Raw genomic sequence first — 17,369 nt, 5'->3', positions numbered from 1 at the left:
GTTACGAAAAGAATACATTTATGCCGTATAAAGAGTATTCATTCCTAAGTTTTCGAATGTGCTCGCTCAACCATGAAAATGTTTTAAGTTCGGAAAGTGTGTGGTGATAGAAATGATGGATGATAAAACAAAAACATTTGAAACCGAATTTGACCTCAATATTCACTTTATTATCCTTTAAAATGAGTCTGTGACATTGAAAATACCAATTTTCCTACTTTGATGCGTGCTCACTCATCCATGAATAAACATATCGATTTCATTTTTGCACAGAATTCTGCCCTTAGGTTGATAAACATTACTGCCAAATGACATTGCTAAAGACAGCCTTGAAAAAAAAGTTCCACCATATTGAATGAGGGGTTACTTATTCTTAAACATATGCACCCATAATGTACACAAGTCTATGAGAGAAGAAGTCAAAATTTTCACAAATATGAAATGAGGGTTTGTTTCATGGACGGTTTTTGCTACTTCTGCCAACAGTTATTTCATGAAACTTCGCACATGGCTTCAGAGTAACACTATCCAAAAGGCGCGCACACCAAAATAACCATTCAACACGGCACAGAGTGGGGCCAAGGCTTTGAACTTTCTTCTCATTTGCATAATTTTCGAATATTATGTGCTCACTGATGCATTAAACATCGGGATTTTCATAAAAATCAAATCAAATGAACTATGCAAGGAGGTTTTCAACAGATATCCATAGTTACGAATTGCATTTTTTCCAATAACGTAAAAAAGAGAGCATCACATTCCACATGTTCATTCAAGCGTGAATGTTTAATTAAACGCCTTTGAATCATTGAAGCATGTTAAGTGGTCGTGAACATAACGAAAAAGTTGAGAAAAGATCATTTTCAGTTACCAAAATGAAACAATACTTGCCTATGATATTTGAAAATCGTATTTTTTGTTTTTATTGAATGTTCATTGAACCGTGAAACGATGAATATTGTTGAAGATACTCTTCCCAAAAATAACTGTCATCATATTCTTTCATTCTTACTGATATAAATGTGTAAAAAATCCAATTATTGCAAATTTGGACTTGTGTTTATTCAACCGTGAAATTTAGCCGAAAAAGTTGTATCGTACTTTAGAAAGTACCTTTTACAAGCCTTCTGACTATTTTTCATGATAAGAATGTGGAATTAGTTCCAGTAAAATGGAATCAAAGTCATGATTTTTGGCTTGTGACTTTTGAAAAGTGACATTTTTGCCTTCTGACGGTGCTCACTGAAGCATGACGCAAAATAAGTCCACAACATTTAGTCAGAGGGTAGCTTATAAAATTACCTACACGCTCATGTAAAAATATACTAAAAACTCGCATTGGTTGGGAAATTATTGATGTTTGTTTAAGGGGGGACTTACTTTTTTTGTTGTGTATATATAGACATATGCGGACGAGTTCTAATAAAGCGTACCATTTAAAATAATGATTTCATTGACCAATGAACTCATAATTATGTATCTACAATATTGCATTCGCTAGCACACTGGGGCAATTATCTCCAAAACGAAAACGTTATTTCTGCTTATATCATGTATATAGGGACATGGTCATTCTACAGGGGGTGTTTCATAAAGCTATTCGTAAGTTAAGAGCGACTTTAAGAATGACTGGTGTTCCTTTCTTGTGGTAAATGGTATATTGAATTGGCGATAGTTTAGCGCATAAGAAAGGTTCACCAGTCGTTCTTAAAGTCACTCTTAACTTACGAACAGCTTTATGAAATGGCATCCAGTACTCTTTTAGAATTGGGCATGCATAAGGAGTACACCTTTATTTTGTGCAAAATTTTAGGCAAAATATGTGGTCTCCTTGAGCTGTATCCAGCGTTGATAGGACGCGTCACCCCACCCCCTGGAAAAAAATATGGGCGTGACAGACATCCTAGCTTCAACCAAAAAAAGGAGGCTCCTTCGACATTACCCCCCCCCTCCGCATCAAGAATCATTTTCGGCGCGCCTGTCAGTGAGGATACCAGAGTTGTTGTAATTTTAAGTGAGAGTCGTCGAGCTTTAAAGCGTGGGAAAAACACTATGGCATTGTGGTTGTTTGAAATAATGTCGGCAGAAACAAATTGTCTGGTAAATAATAACTACAATCACTGTGCTTTGTAAGTCATATTCCTTTAAAAGCATTTATCATTTATGATGAAAAAGAAGTTCTGTATATGTATAATATAACCGTCATCTTTGAGCATGTTCAGTTGAACGGCATTGATTTTATTAATCGCATGAGGGAGGAGTGGGAGTCGATCTCGAGAGAGAGAGAGATAGATTTTTTTTTTTGGGGGGGGGGGGGGCAGAGAGGGTAGGGACAGATGGGGAAGGATGGATGTTCATGCATAGCATTAATTGTCGGGTAATGAGCACACTAATTTGAAAATATAAAGACATGTCTAAATGATATGTCTCAATAGAAAAATATATATTACCTTGAATTTGGTTGGATTTCCTCACGTGTTGCAGGGGTCAACTACAGCAGACTGATAAAATTTATCGTTAACTTACAGAAAAGCATTCAGAGAATTCAAACACTAATGAATGTCATATTCATAATCTAGGTACACGATCGTGCAGACTGCGTGTAACTCGTGCATTGTACTATTCCCTTGTAGTAGCTAGCACGTTCATTTAATATCGTTGTTTTTGTTTTTTTTTTGGGGGGGGAGGGGTGGGGCAGGGGCAGGTAGTCTTCGGTGACACGTCCTCATCAATTTCTTATCCCTCTTCTTTCTTTACATTTTGTCACCCTATCACACAGAAGTGCTTCACTGCACTGATAACAACAAAATAAATATTAAAGTCTAATTCTAATCTAAAGTGTATAATGATATTGAAGTTTATACATTATGCAACGGTTAACATCAACACCAACAAAATTCTAGGCTATGCATATACAAAAAAACACCCACGCCCCCTCCCCACAAACACCCCAATAGGCTGCAATAGTGACAATGATAACAGTATTATGCGAATCATGTACAGGATATGAAAAAAAGTCCTACGATAGTTAAGCAAAGATGATTTTGGGTGCATGGGGCCTGAAAACGAAATTAAGGGGATTTGATCAGAAAAAATTGTTAATTGACGAAAAGGAATTCGCTCCAAAATAAAGTAGATTTTGGCGGTGATGCCTATGGTGTACAACAGAAAGAAAAAAAACATGGGGTGCTTCAGTTGACCTAGAATGCAGCACCCCCGCTTTCGAGGGCCTTTGCTACGAATGCGTAGGCAAGCACTCGGTGCATGTGACATAATGGAAATGGGGAATACCCACTCTCCGCTGAGAGTGGGTATTCCCCATTTATGACGTCAAAATCACCCTTCTAGATCATTCTTCTTGAGCTTGGCCTGGTAATAAAAGCCCGGTAACACTCCTTTCGGCACAGAGGCATCCTCAGAGAGGCAACTGTCAACATCGATATTAACACATTCTTACAACGAAAACTGTAAGTATATTGTGAACCTTCATGTTATTCAATACTACTATTATATCATTTAGAAATCAGCGTAAAGATGTCGACGATCTTTAGATGCAACTTCATCGCGGGATTGATTATTGCAAAAGAGGAGCTGTGGCATTCAGTTTTGCTTGATTATTTTGTCAGAAGAAACATCGGGCGAGGCGGTTGCCCGGTAGACTGAGTCCCGGGATCAATTGGCGACATCGACCAACATTATGACCCCACCCCCATCTCAATCTTGGGATCCTGGGTTCACAATAATAAAACAAAAATAGCTTGAATGTGATTTATTAGACTAGTCATTATATTTTAGGCACATTTTTAGGAAATAAGAGTGTACCAAGAATTCGGTGGCGCTATATCGCGTTAGGCCGGCACATTTGACACAATCGGTAGCGACCAATCAGTATTTTTTTTTTCTTAATCATGAAGGCATTTCAAGGATCAGGCACAATGTCAATGGATCATAATGAAGAAAAAGAGGCAGAGGCAATGATGGTGGATGGAGACAGTGGGATGGGATCTACAGAATCTGGTAGTCGTCGGGATTCTCTGTCTAGCATGGCGAGTGCGAATTCATCGGCCACTTCGAGCAACGACACCACAATCGGATCCATGTCCGATCGGCGTAGCTTACTCAGCTCGAATGCGAGTTCGATGTCGGGAATGAGTGACCGATCCCTTTCATCGCGGAGTAAGTTCTCATTTTATTCCCCTTATTTCTCGAATACTTAAATCATGGGCGATATCAAGGGAAAGGGGGGGGGAACCACCCCTGGTGGATCTTCAAGTAGTGAAAAGGGGAAAAGAAAAGAGAAAGAAAATGGAGGAAGAAAATGTGAGAAAGAAGAGGATAAATGAGGTTGGTTTTGACTCTATAATATCCCTCTTATTCAACTGCCAAAAAGTCATATTTTTCCATCATTATGAGAATAGAATTACGATTTATATATTATGCAGGTGGTCAGACCAGTGATGCAGGCTATCCGGACAGCGTCTCATCAATCCGTAGATCGTCGCTATCGAGCGTGCGAAGTGATGACAGTACGACCACGATTCGTAGCGATGCGACGGCGACATCGGGTAAGCTGCTTTCTTGAGGTGTATCATTCACTTGTGTGAAAACAGACAACTCAAAGAAACAAATCAATGAAAGTTTGAGAAAATTTGAACAAATAATAAGAAAGTTATGAGTATTTGATTACTTTTCAATATATTTTACTTAAAATGTCTATTTTATCAATTCTATCCATGGATCAGGTGTGTTTTTTCATGCGAGGACAAGTAGTAGAGGTTTCATAAAAATATATCATGGAAAATGAGCAATAAAAAAATGTTTTGGAGTATATTTCAGCGTAGAAAGGGAAAAGTTAAAATGGTCGTTTATTTACACTGTCGTTTGCTCTGTGAAAATGGAGGGATCCACTAAAAAAGCAAATGTTTGCAGTTTGTGGACCCCTCGAAATAACTATTGTAGAATTGCCTGATAAAGAGGTAACATAACGGAACATAGAATAGCACAAGAGCAAATTAAACAGAACGAAAGAAGGAAGACAGGAAGGAATGAAGGAAGGAAGGAAGGAAGGAAGGAGGGAGGAAGGAAGGAAGGAAGGGAGGGAAGGAAGGAAGGAAGGAAGGAAGGAAGGAAGGAAGGAAGGAAAGAAAGAAAGAAAGATTATAGAGCAGTACTTCAGAGCTGAAAAATATATGTATATACATATTTTGGGCACGTATTATCCAATTGAGCATATTTATTACGCAATTTTATTATTAGTTTTTATTACCCGATTTGGACAGATTTTAACCAATAGTTTAGTGGACAGTATGTTGCCGAGTGATGGTTAAAAATTGGGCCTTTTTTGCCCAACCTTTTTAGAGTGTATGGCAATCCACAACTTGTTCGTAAAGTCACGAATATCAATCGAAGAAAATCCTCCCCTAATTCATCAACAAACATACATGATCACGGTTATTTCTTCAATTCACCTTTTTTCTGCATTTCTGCAAAATGAAAACTACAACCATAGTGATATGAAACGAAATACAAAATTGTAATAAAACGATATGATATCTTTCTTCTCAGTAATTATTTTTCCTGCATTAAATATTCCTCTTTATCAAGGTCATACACGAGTCCACATCCCATACAACCACCACTTCGGCACTACAAACACGACGACCACTACGCCCAGATCGGACCCGACTATCGAGATCATGGTTGGGGACTTCAACGGCAAGACGCACATCGTCAGGGTCAGGCCGACGGACACGGTCAATTACCTCAAGAGCAAGATTGAAGAGAAGTTGAAGGTCGCCCCTTCTCAGCAGCAGTTGACTTTCCAAGGGAAACCCCTCATGAATGACGCAAGCACCGTGTCATCATGTGGACTCCATAATTTGAGTACCGTGCAGTTGCAGGGTCGACTGAGGGGCGGTAAAGATTACATGCATCGGGCTGGTTTCGTCTGAGATGACGACGACAAAGATGGGAGACACATGAGAAAATTTGAAGGTGGTACATAATACATGTAATGAAGTAAAAAAAGATCTGATTATGTCCATGATGATTAAATGTATTGGAATAAGAAAAAACAATCAGAGGAAAAGAAGCAAGAGGATAAAAAAACAAAGAAAACAAGCAATAAAAAAGAGACGACGATGATGAGGAGGAGGAGGATGAAGGAGAAGAGGAAGAAGAGAAAGACGGGGAGAAAGAAGAAGAATACAGTGTGTGAGGAGAAGACAGAGAAAATGAAGAGGATGATGATGATGAAGAAGAAGAAGATGAAAAAAGAAGAGATGATGATGATGATGAAGAAGAAAAGAATATGAGAAAAAAGAAGACCTTTCCTTGATCATGTGAACAAGTTCACTGGCGTACAGATGGGGGGGGGGGCTCTTGGCCCCTCACGACCAAGAAAATAACGAGAAAAGGAAAGAAAGGGAAAGAGAGAATGGTGAAATATGATATTATTTTCTGAATATTATATCAAAATCCATCTCAAAATCTATTTTTTAATATTAATTTCGAAATTTTTACTCACTTCGCTCGCTAGCATCTTTTTATAAATTTTACGCGATAGGCCATATTGAGCCCCCTCAAAATTTATCTTTATTATGTAGCGTTTATTCTATAAATACTGCGAGTCTGATGTTAGAAATACATATAATGATATTAGCTACACGATCTTTGAAACATTTCTGTATAACCACTGATATTATCCTTCCTACTATATTATATTCTTTTAATATTCCAATAGCATCGCCTTGTAAACTGGGGAGTGAGGGGAAGGGAGGGGGTTGGAGGTGCTGATCGGTAGCATGAATCAGAGTTTGTTGTTCGAAGACCCTACATTATGCTAGATATCATGGTCCTTCATTATTTGTTTGCTATTTTTAGATCACTGGGGAATTCCACGCAACTGTGAAACGAGCCATATAATGCGATTAATATACAAATTCGTGAATATTCATCAAATGTCGCTTAGAATCGAATTGTAATTCTTCAGATCAATGATTTATTGCAGAATTTCGATATTAGTAGTGATTTACATATTTTTATAAAAAAAAGAATAAAAAACATATTTGTATCATAACATAAATTATATGATTGCTGCAAACTGAGGTTTACTGTTTCTTTTCATATCATTTTGGCTTGTAAAATATTGATTCTATTTTTGTGTACGCAACATATTTGCTTTATTTAGATTTCAATCACTTGACTTTTGCGTCAACTACACAACTCATTTTCTGCTTTTGTTCATTGTTGTTCGTTTAGCCCTATTTGTTGGTTTCTGTATTTTTATTCAAACATAATACTAGAAAGTGGATTTATTGCTATTTCCATAATTTGCATTTGGCATTTTATCAGTGTTAATTTAATTTATGTTTTATTTCTCCCCATTGCATAATTTTACTATCTCTGTTGATTTTTTTGCTTGTAAATTAAACATTTTCAGCCTGCGAGCTGCCTGTTTGATATTTGTGTCAATAAACCATACTAATTCCAATTCCAATGATTGTTTCTATAAAAACAGTATGCTATACACTATACACACTTAAAATGTTGGGCAACATACTGTCCACTGTGTTGGGTAATGTTTGTTGGTAAAAATATATATATTCTTGGCAATTATTATCCAACTGAACAAATTTATTACCAAATTATTAGTTTTTATCAGTCAAATTTGGGCAGATTTTAACCAATGGTGTGGACAGTACATTTTTGCCCAATTATTTTAAAAGTTTATGGTGTTTTATTCTTTAACTTTTAGTATGTAATGTTATAGGCCTTTATTGCACAGCGCATGATGGTATTGTGATGACTGTATTAGCCCATAATACTGCGCTATATAAACAGAAAAAAACAAACATGTGTATTAATATTTTTTCTTAAGGTATAATCCTTGCAGTGTTGTGGTATAGGGAGTATTGTGCAAAAAAGAAGCATTGGAAAACATTATTGTAAGCTTATGATTATTTGTATAAAAAAATGAAAACTTAATGATAAAAATAGTTTTTAAAATAAACTACCGGTACATTCATCTTTCATTATTTGTCAATTGGTAAGTGAGAATGGTTGGTGCCATTGTGTAAGTTGAGGGGGGGGGGGAACTAATATTTTTCTCTCTCAAGGATTTTTATAAAATTATTTTGCTTGTAATTAGGGAAACCGGGAGAAATAGAATTGACTACCTATTATCAACTTATAAAGAATGAATGGATGAATGAATGAACATATCAAATGATTTGGATCATGTTTACAGAAGCCTAAATATGATGATGATTATGATGATAGTGATGATGATGATGACGTTGATGATAATGATGGTGATTATGATAATGATGATGGTGATGAAGATCATAATGATGATAACGATGAAGGTGATGATGATGTTGATGGGATATGTTGGATAATGATGATGGTGATGAAGATAATGATGATGAAGATGATAATGTTGAATAGCATGAATAGGATGATGATGTTGATGTTGCATGATGATGGTGGTGATGGGTACGATGATGATGATGGTGGTGATGGGTACGATGATGATGGTGGTGGTGGTGGGTACGATGATGATGTGGTGGTGGTGGGTACGATGATGATGTGGTGGTGGTGGGTACGATGATGATGTGGTGGTGGTGGGTACGATGATGATGTGGTGGTGGTGGGTATGATGATGATGATAGACATGATCATGATGGATTGGCAAGAAAACTTCATTTTTCATCTCAGATCATATTCAAAATTGATGGGGATCTACCAAAGCACCAATGACTTGTATGCGTTACTTACAAAGAGCTTTACGAGATACCCAGACAGCGTTAGTACTGTACCTCTACCGCGACTATTTAATTCCATATCGACACTACTCATACTGGTATTTCCCTATCTATGACTTCAATTCACAATCATTATGATCGTACATGTACTGCCATGATGGATATGTGTAGTGTGCAGGGGGTCACTTGCTTTAAGAATTTACCCGAAATTTACACTTACTCGGCCTTTTGATTTTAGCCAGAAACGTACGCGCAACTTACATGGCTTCTTTTTCGATCCATTTTCTGCACGCGGGTGCGTAGCAGACTACCCCCCTCCCCCTTCAGGGACAGGTGAAGCACACTACATGCAAACACTTCAGCGAAAATGATTTTTTTTAATACGCATACATACAGATATTTACCAATAATGCCTATAGCATTTTCATGTTATGAAAAGAACCATTAAATAAGCATAGAGCTAGTGCTACCATCGTAGATATCCTTATCGCTATCATGAAGTGCGTCACCATGGCCAAGGCACCTCAAGGTCAAAGATGCAGTGTCCGCAAACATTGCATCATCATTGCACGTCTGGGGAATCCTGGTCGTCTGCTTCAGACGAACTTTTCTTCAGGATTCCCCAGACGGAAGATGATGTTGCAATATTCGCGGGCTCATATAGGTGGAGAGGAATAATGGAGCATTGTGGTTGAATGGAATCTTTACTATAAAAGAGAAGCGTAGCGTTGAGAGCGATTATTTTTTCAATTACTCTTCGCAAAAGTGCTATCACCTGCATCTTTTGAGATAATATTAAACCTTTTCAACATCAGCAAAATACATTCGGAATCAGTTCGTTTTTCTCTTATTCGTCTTGCAAATAATGGCTACAGATATGTCTGAGGAATATGAAATCCCTTTTAAGGAAAAGCTCAAGTGCAGCATGTCGGGATCGTATCAAGGATGCCAGAAGTCTTCCTTGTGGACACACCTACTGAAATGATTGTCTCAAGGGGTGCACTGATGGATCATACCACCAAAGAATCATCAAGTGTTACGAAACACAACTACACTACCTCACAACTACTCAAGGCTTTCTTCGCTTTACGTCAGCTTTTGTTTATGCACTGTTCCTACTGTGTTTACTTGTTTGTAAATTTAACACCATTTTCGCCAATGTAGATATTATTTAAACATGGTGAATAAAACAACAAACAAACAGACAAACTAAATGATATATCTTAATACGATGTTTTTATTGGAATAGTATTTACATTTATATTAATTTCCATTTTGCGCGGTATTTGCTATAATTTTTTTCAGTAACGTTTCTTTGTTAGACGAGGGAGGATTTATTTTATTCATCATTTCTTAAATTGTTTGTTATTTCAAGCCATTTCATCAAGTGTTTCTATTGGCTATTTTCTCCATTTCCAACGTTATTATTGTCCGGAAATTTATATTGGTATTGCTCAAGGCTGCGTGGTTTCTGCAGAACTTGTATGAGTTTCTGATGAAAGCCAAGTCAACTACATGTAGGGCATGTCCCTTGACTTCATCCTGAGTAATTGTTAACGGCATTGGAATTTCAATCCGTCGTCTGTAAGCCTATACAGTATCGATGAAGCAGTTCTCAGTTTGAGGATCTATCTGCGATTGGTGTGACCGCGGTAACCACGGCGAAGGTAGCTCTGATCACTTGACCTCCTGACAGGGTTCCGGCGAGTGTTGCAAGTTTCCCGGTTGGTAGAAGTGTTGCCGGTTGAATCGGAAGTTGTAATGACCTGTTGGCACATACTTCCAGAATTATGTTGTCGCATGCTCTCCCGGGATGCGCAATGATTCTGATGGAGCTTGTAGGTAATAAACGAGCGTCCGCGGTGAACGGCACTCCCAGAGTAGCCGATCTCAGGGCTTTCACATTCCCCTGTTTCAGTCTGTTGACTGTCTTTGCCATTTAAGTCCAGACGGCCGTTGAGAAGTTCTTGCCGAAGTAATAACACGGGACTTGACTGTATCGCGTTGGGAACAGGTGGACGCCCTATGGGTGGAGGAAATGGGATAGGCTCTGATTTATCAAGTAGATCTTGAGCTCTCTCTACCCAGATCTTCAAGGGATTGCGATCGTCCCAAGCGATATCCAGTACTGGTAGTTGTTTCGGGTTTAATGGCGTAAGTGAGGGTATCTTTGCATGCAGCTCTCCAGAAGATGGAAAAGACTTTGGATTTGACAATAGTTGTCCTGCAAGCTTTCCAGATGCTGGATCTGGTCTTGACTCACGTGGTGGCTCTGGGAGTCCCCCTGGTTGCCTTGCTAACGGTGGTTCTGAAGGGAATTCCTGCAATTGCATAGGCGTAGCATGGAGTGGTTCAGGTTGTAACAACGGAAGTGCCACTGTTTGTGGTGATAATAGTTGTTCTGGCGGTTGAACTGGTAGCCACGCTGCTGGTGGTGGTTCTGATAGTAAATCGGATGGTGCTATTACTGGTTCTAGTGGCTTGACTGATAGCACCGGTGCTGCTAGTAGTGATTGTCCTGCTGGTGGAGGTGCTAGTGGTGGTTCTGGTAGTTGGACTGGTAGAATCGATTCCGACGGTGGCACCGGCAGTGGACACTGTGGTGCTGGTAGTTGTTCTAGTGGTTGGACTGGTGGCAACGCTACTGGTGGTACTGTCAATTGATTGGATGTTGATGCTGGTAGTACAGCCGCTAGTGGAGATGCTTGCATTGATTCTGACGGTGGCACCGGCAGTGGATCTGATTGTGGAACTGGTTGTGGCGCTTGTAATGCCGCGGGTTGTACTTTAATTTGTTCTTCTGAAGAAGGTCCTGGTACTGGCTTTGGTGGAGTTGGTAGTTTCGCTATTTGTCGCGATGCTAGTTGGTATTCTGATGGAGGAACTGGCAATGGCTTTGGTGGTGGGGTAGACTGCAATTCTAATTGAGTCGCGGCCAGCTGCAATGGCTCTGGTGCCGAAACCCGCAGTTGTTCTGACTGTGGTGCCATTGCTGGTTCTGGTTGAGGGGGTAGTGGTGGTGGTTGGACCGATGGTGGGGTCAGCAATCTTTTCTGTGGTGTTGGTTTTGAGGGCTCCATTGGTGACATTTGTTTGCCAATGACATCCTGGAATTAGAATAAAGGAAGGGGGAAAGTTTTATCAAATTCAAATCTAAGATTGCCATTGTTGCCTTTCTTTGCGGTAAAAGCCGAATTGCAAAAGTTTACATTACTGCATTACTGATGTCTTATTATTGCCAATACGTGGAAAACCAAGATGCTCGTATATATATGTATATTTATATGGCCTAAAGATGACGTCATATTTATTTTAAAATTGAATTATAAGGTACACGCTCTATTCTCTTCTCCCCCTCTTTTTCCCCCTTCCATTTTCTCTTTTATTTTTTCACTACAAGATAAATCCCCTCATAACGGTTTTTTTTACCTTACCCCCTCTTGTAGCACAGCCACTGATGGGCCGTACATATTGCAGTTACTAAAAAAAATCAAACAAAATGCGAACGTAGATGGTGTAAATATTCTTTATGCTGAGGGAGAGCCCAAAACCCAATAAACAACAACCATTATGTGTTTTTCATCGACGCTCGCATAAATGGTTTTCTCACCTCAAATATTCCGCCAATGAATGCATCAATATGGCATTTAAATGCTGCCCTCTGGGTAATCATCTGCGGAAAATGAATGGAAGATATATCAAGGTTTAATTTGAATCTGACTTTACTAACAGTACGAATATGGACTTGAACAACTTGTTTAAAATGAATGATGATGTAACGTGCATGCATGCAAATACCTATTGTCAACACGTGAACTCATCCTTCTGTATTCGAAACTGAACAAAATTTGTTGTTAAGGGTGAGGGAGAGCAAGGGGGTTCTCATATTGTTCTGTTAAATTGTTTAACAATTTTCCCCTTTCAAGTTTCGAAACGAGAAAAATATAATTATGTTCAAATGTTTACTAATTTATGCACTGCAAATTAGCTACACGCGATCTCATAAAATGTATGATTCATCATATTCCTTGTGAAATGAATAATACACACACCCAGAATAAAATACAAAGTGAAGAATCGGTATGTACTTACCTCAACGATATTCTTAGCAGAAGATTTGCACTTCAGGTGGGAAAGCTCAGTCTGTGAAATGAAATCACGAATTTCAAATGATGAATTACAAATTTTCGTTCTTTGGTAAGGCATTAATCCTCATTACCAGGTCCTTCGGAGAGGATCTTAACAAGCATTCATGCTTTCTTAGCAATAGCAATCAGGTAAAAATCCCCACCAATCAATATATACATACACGCACACACATCCGCACACACATATATTAATATATATACCAAACAAAATATTGAATATATTATTATTTTTTAATTTTATTGATATAAATGAAACTAAGCATCGTTGTTTCATTTATTGCATTAGAATTTTACAGAATATACCTGCAAAATAAGATTAAATTAATGAAAGTATTCCAAGAAAATGAATGATAGAATAGTTATTACTTACAGCAAAAATATCGTTGAGATATGTGTCTATCGCTCGGTCAAGAGCGATCTCCCGTGTGACAGACTGCAAAACACAAGACAATGACATGAAAATCTGGTTAATGAGAATGAAGAAAATGATATATGCAAGTTATTATTAATATCTATCAATATGTGTAGCTTAATACTCTCTAGATATGCTTTATAGAAGTTAATCACGATTCTAGAAAAAGAAATGTCATAAACAAGATAGATTCTTTTATTGTATTAAGAAGTTTAAGTTCAAGTTTTATTTTCATTTCCATCGTTAGCATTATGAATAAATACGAATACAAATCAAATATCATAACAAATCAATTACAAATTCCAAAAGATTTGCAAAACATGAAGTTTTAACAAAACCTTGTTTGGAATGAGGGGATCCACTCAAAAGCACCGCTTGTATGGCGTGTATCCCCTAAAATAATATGTTAAACAATGGAAAATTGGGGACTCATTCGCATGTTACGGTGGAAGAAGATAATGTTGAGAACGCTTTTGTAGAGGCATTCTCTTATACGTGGATATAATTTTCCATTCGTACGCATTTTCAGAAGTCATATTTCATATATATGAAATTTATTGACATTCAACTTTTGCAGGCTCATTGAAGCGAAACTGGCCAAACCATAAATATTTTATAGCTTCAATATCATGAATATTAGGACTATGGGTTGGGACAGTTTGAAAACAATAACAAATTTGGAAAGGTAAGATGAATGTAAAGATGAATATTTTGGTAATAGTGTAAAATAGCCTGCTTGTAATCTAACAACAAACTAGTCAAAATTAAGAGACAAAAGAGTCAACTGCGTGCAACTGTATTTCAGTCATATGACTAGACAGTTTAGTTCCACCAATATGACTATTTATATAGTCATATTTAGTCTGTATATCATGTATATAGAGATTTCAATATTGAAATAGCCATACTTTTTTATAATCAATTTACATAATCATTTCTCTACCGCTTTTTCACAGTAATTACTGAGTAGAAAAAAGTTCTTACGGATATTATGACTAACGACTACATCTGCACACAACTGACTATTCATCTAGTCGTTTTGATTAGTTTGCATTTAGAAGTGTATGCTAAAGAAATGCCCTGAGTTTGATCGATAATTAAATACTCACGGCAAAGATTCCATCCAGGTGCTCCTCAATTTCAAGCTCCAGACATGCATCCTGTGTAACAGTCTAAACAGAAACAGAATATACAATTAAAGATGGTTATCACGAACAGGTTGAACTACGCCATCTACTGATGAGATCCAAAACAGTGTGTTAGTCTAGAGATTGGAATATTTCTATAAAAGAACACCTTGCAATTGTATCCCCTTAAGTCAAGACGTGCTGTGCTCGCCACAAAACATAAGTATTAAGAACAATAAAACGCCCCCAAACAAAAAGTAAAAATAAATAAATAACTAAAAGAAAAAAATGGCTATAAACAGTATAGATGGCAAACAGATATTAGATTAAAATCTATTCGATTTAAATCTATTTGTCGTTCAGTTACACAAAATAGATGATAACCCTTTCCATGTAAAACTAGACAATTCGTATACAAAGGATTTTCATAATTTCTATAGGAAATACGCTTAGGAGGAATACGTGTAAAGGAATAGGATATACTTTAAAGTAACTCTAAACCCCGGGTAAATACCTGGATATATGTCTTGATGTGAAGTTCTTTGAGGTGGAAGTCTTCTGTCACATTCTGAATGGGTGCGGGGAGGGAGATAAACCGAAAAAAATATTATAGACATAGGGAACTAAACATCCAAGTAATATGGTCAGATATCAAATTAAAACAATAATTTATATTTAACATGTTGCAATAGTGCCGAAAAAAGTGGGCATGGATAAAGAGCTTACAGTAATGAATTTCATTATTCATTTTTGATATATTTTGCTAAAATAAAGAAAAAAAAGTCAAATATCATATCGAAACATAACCCCTACTATGTTAATGATTTTGGACAAAAACATTTGAAAATAGTAGCTTAAAAATATGAAGTAATAGTTTACAAATTACGTTGCCTTGCTTTGCTTAAGGCGGCTTCTGTCGGGATATTAGAAATAGTAGTATACACATTATAAATAGAAGTTAACAAATACAACAAAATTAAGAAACAATATATGATCGAAAGTTGTAGAGAGGACTACAGGCATGACATAAAAAAATGAAATGCTTACAGCAAAGATTTCAGACAAGTAAACTTGGATCTCATGATCAAGAATAGCCTCGCCAATGATGGTCTGCATAGGAAATAGAATGAAAGAAATCACGTTAAAGATAATGAACATGATGAAGCGATGAAATTTGCCCCTCCCCCCTCTCACTCTCTGTGTAACATGTCTCCCTCCTCTGTCTCTAAATCTACCTACTTTAGACTGCAATTGATAATTAGGTGAAAGTAAAATTATGGTAGTAGCAAAGAAGAAGATGATGAAGAAGAAGAAAAGTAAGGAAAACATTAGCGGGGAGGAGGAGAAGAAGATGGAGTAGGAAGAGAAGGAGGAGAAGAAGAAGATGGAAAAGGAGAAGAAGAAAAAAAAGAAGAAGAAGAAGAAAAAAAAGGAAGAAAAAGGGACAAAGAAGATATATATTTGGAGAAGATAAAAAGATTGAAAAAAAAACGGGAAAAATGAAAAAAAAAAAATCATTTTTTTTCAAGCAAATGACGAAGCATCACACTATACCTGAACGTAAGGCTTGATCTTTTGTTCTATCTGAATTAGGTTCTCAGCCACATCCTGTTAAAGTTCGGAGAAAAAATAAATTATTTTTTGAGAATAAAATAGAAGCCTGAGGAAAGCTTAATTTGAATCAATACACTTACGTTTCGGCCACTGGCGAACAATAATTGGGGGAGGAGGTGGTATAGATCCCCCAAAATATTAAAATAGGAGCATAAGAAAAAAGCTCGGAAATTGCTAAAATAGGTTATTATTTTTTAAATATTAAATCAAAGTCTAATGCAAAAATTAGAATATACATTATCCTACTGATTTTGCTGCTTAAGAAAATGATTACGATATACCATTATCGCATATAAATCAAAATGAACTTATTGACTACCCGTACGTACAGCTAAGATGTCTGCAATGAACATGTCAACCTCGAGATCGACAGCGGCATCGTGAACGATGGTCTGGAAAAAAATAAAGTTTACTTCATTTCATTTTTGCTGTAGATAATACATTCGTGCATAATCATAATGAAATAGAAATATAAAGAGTGATAATTGGAATCTTATTCTATTTTTTCTTCATATTTTTCATAATAGATATCCATGATGTAGGCCTACCTGGATAAATTGTGTGACATTTCTGGGTGTGTCCAAGTCTTCGAATTCATTCTAAACGGGATAAAACAGAAAAAATGAACATGTTTCTTCTTCAGGTCTTTATTTCGATACTTTAGTCTGTTTTTTTCTGAAAAGAAATGTTATATCCAGAAACCAGAAATTTTTAAACAAAATCATGTGGATGCTTGTGAAAACTAACAATAATGTTTTGTATTTACCTTGTTGACGGCTTGGCAGACATCTTGATATTCTGGTTCAGGATCTGTGACTGGTTCCTTCAATAGGAATCAAAACAAAACAAAAACGACAGCAATAGAACTGTGTATTGGAATTGTTTAAAGCTTCTACGGAAGAAGGCAAAATCGTTAAAAATCGTTATAAAAGTATTAATTCAAACAAAAGTATCACTTTTTTAATTGTGACATTTTCACTACTACTACTACTACTACTACTATTACTACTACTACTACTACTACTACTACTACTACTATAACTATGATTATAATTATAAATCATGTTCATAGTATTCTATGAAAAACGTATTTTGTAAATTTTCTTTTGACTTACAATGAATACTTCGGGCTGAGAATGAATCTCAACTTGGTATCTGTGAACACAGAAAGAAAAGGCAAAGAAAAAGCAAAGATATATTTACGTGTGAGCAGTGGGTGGTGACACATGGACCCTATAGTTTACTAGGAAAAGGCCGGACGACGAGTAGGGGGCGGGGTAAAGATGTTGATACTTGGTAGAAA

At 36.9% G+C, this 17,369-nt stretch overlaps 2 protein-coding genes across 2 annotated transcripts; one reads left to right on the top strand and one right to left on the bottom strand.

Moving 5' to 3' along the window:
- Positions 1 to 3,331: 3,331 nt before the first annotated feature.
- LOC121406044 lies at positions 3,332 to 5,987 on the top strand. Its single transcript, XM_041597054.1, has 4 exons — positions 3,332 to 3,467; positions 3,915 to 4,176; positions 4,443 to 4,565; positions 5,605 to 5,987. Exons 2-4 carry the CDS (start codon positions 3,936 to 3,938, stop codon positions 5,949 to 5,951), a joined length of 711 nt encoding a protein of 236 aa, XP_041452988.1. The 5' UTR covers positions 3,332 to 3,467; positions 3,915 to 3,935; the 3' UTR covers positions 5,952 to 5,987.
- Positions 5,988 to 9,754: 3,767 nt separating this feature from the next.
- LOC121406035 (pollen-specific leucine-rich repeat extensin-like protein 1) lies at positions 9,755 to 16,654 on the bottom strand. The gene is made up of 10 exons (XM_041597044.1): positions 16,615 to 16,654; positions 16,396 to 16,458; positions 16,007 to 16,060; positions 15,500 to 15,562; positions 14,967 to 15,020; positions 14,435 to 14,497; positions 13,284 to 13,346; positions 12,858 to 12,908; positions 12,376 to 12,438; positions 9,755 to 11,872 (listed from the first exon to the last, which is right to left on the bottom strand). The coding sequence occupies exons 2-10, from the start codon at positions 16,417 to 16,419 to the stop codon at positions 10,394 to 10,396; spliced, it is 1,914 nt and encodes a 637-aa protein (XP_041452978.1). The 5' UTR covers positions 16,420 to 16,458; positions 16,615 to 16,654; the 3' UTR covers positions 9,755 to 10,393.
- Positions 16,655 to 17,369: the final 715 nt, after the last annotated feature.

Source organism: Lytechinus variegatus, chromosome 1 (assembly GCF_018143015.1).
Source record: "Lytechinus variegatus isolate NC3 chromosome 1, Lvar_3.0, whole genome shotgun sequence".
Lineage (NCBI taxonomy): Eukaryota > Metazoa > Echinodermata > Echinoidea > Temnopleuroida > Toxopneustidae > Lytechinus > Lytechinus variegatus.
This window is presented reverse-complemented; position numbering and strand designations above follow the sequence as displayed.

Bases quoted from the DNA above. Each gene is read 5' to 3' on its own strand.
- LOC121406044 (XM_041597054.1), top strand. From the start codon at position 3,936: ATGTCAATGGATCATAATGAAGAAAAAGAGGCAGAGGCAATGATGGTG. The intron at 4,177-4,442 runs GTAAGTTCTCAT...TATATTATGCAG, and splicing joins CCGATCCCTTTCATCGCGGA to GTGGTCAGACCAGTGATGCA. The intron at 4,566-5,604 runs GTAAGCTGCTTT...CTCTTTATCAAG, and splicing joins CGATGCGACGGCGACATCGG to GTCATACACGAGTCCACATC.
- LOC121406035 (XM_041597044.1), bottom strand. From the start codon at position 16,419: ATGTTCATTGCAGACATCTTAGCT. The intron at 12,909-13,283 runs GTAAGTAATAAC...TTCATTTCACAG, and splicing joins ATCTCAACGATATTTTTGCT to ACTGAGCTTTCCCACCTGAA. The intron at 12,439-12,857 runs GTAAGTACATAC...CATTTTCCGCAG, and splicing joins CTGCTAAGAATATCGTTGAG to ATGATTACCCAGAGGGCAGC.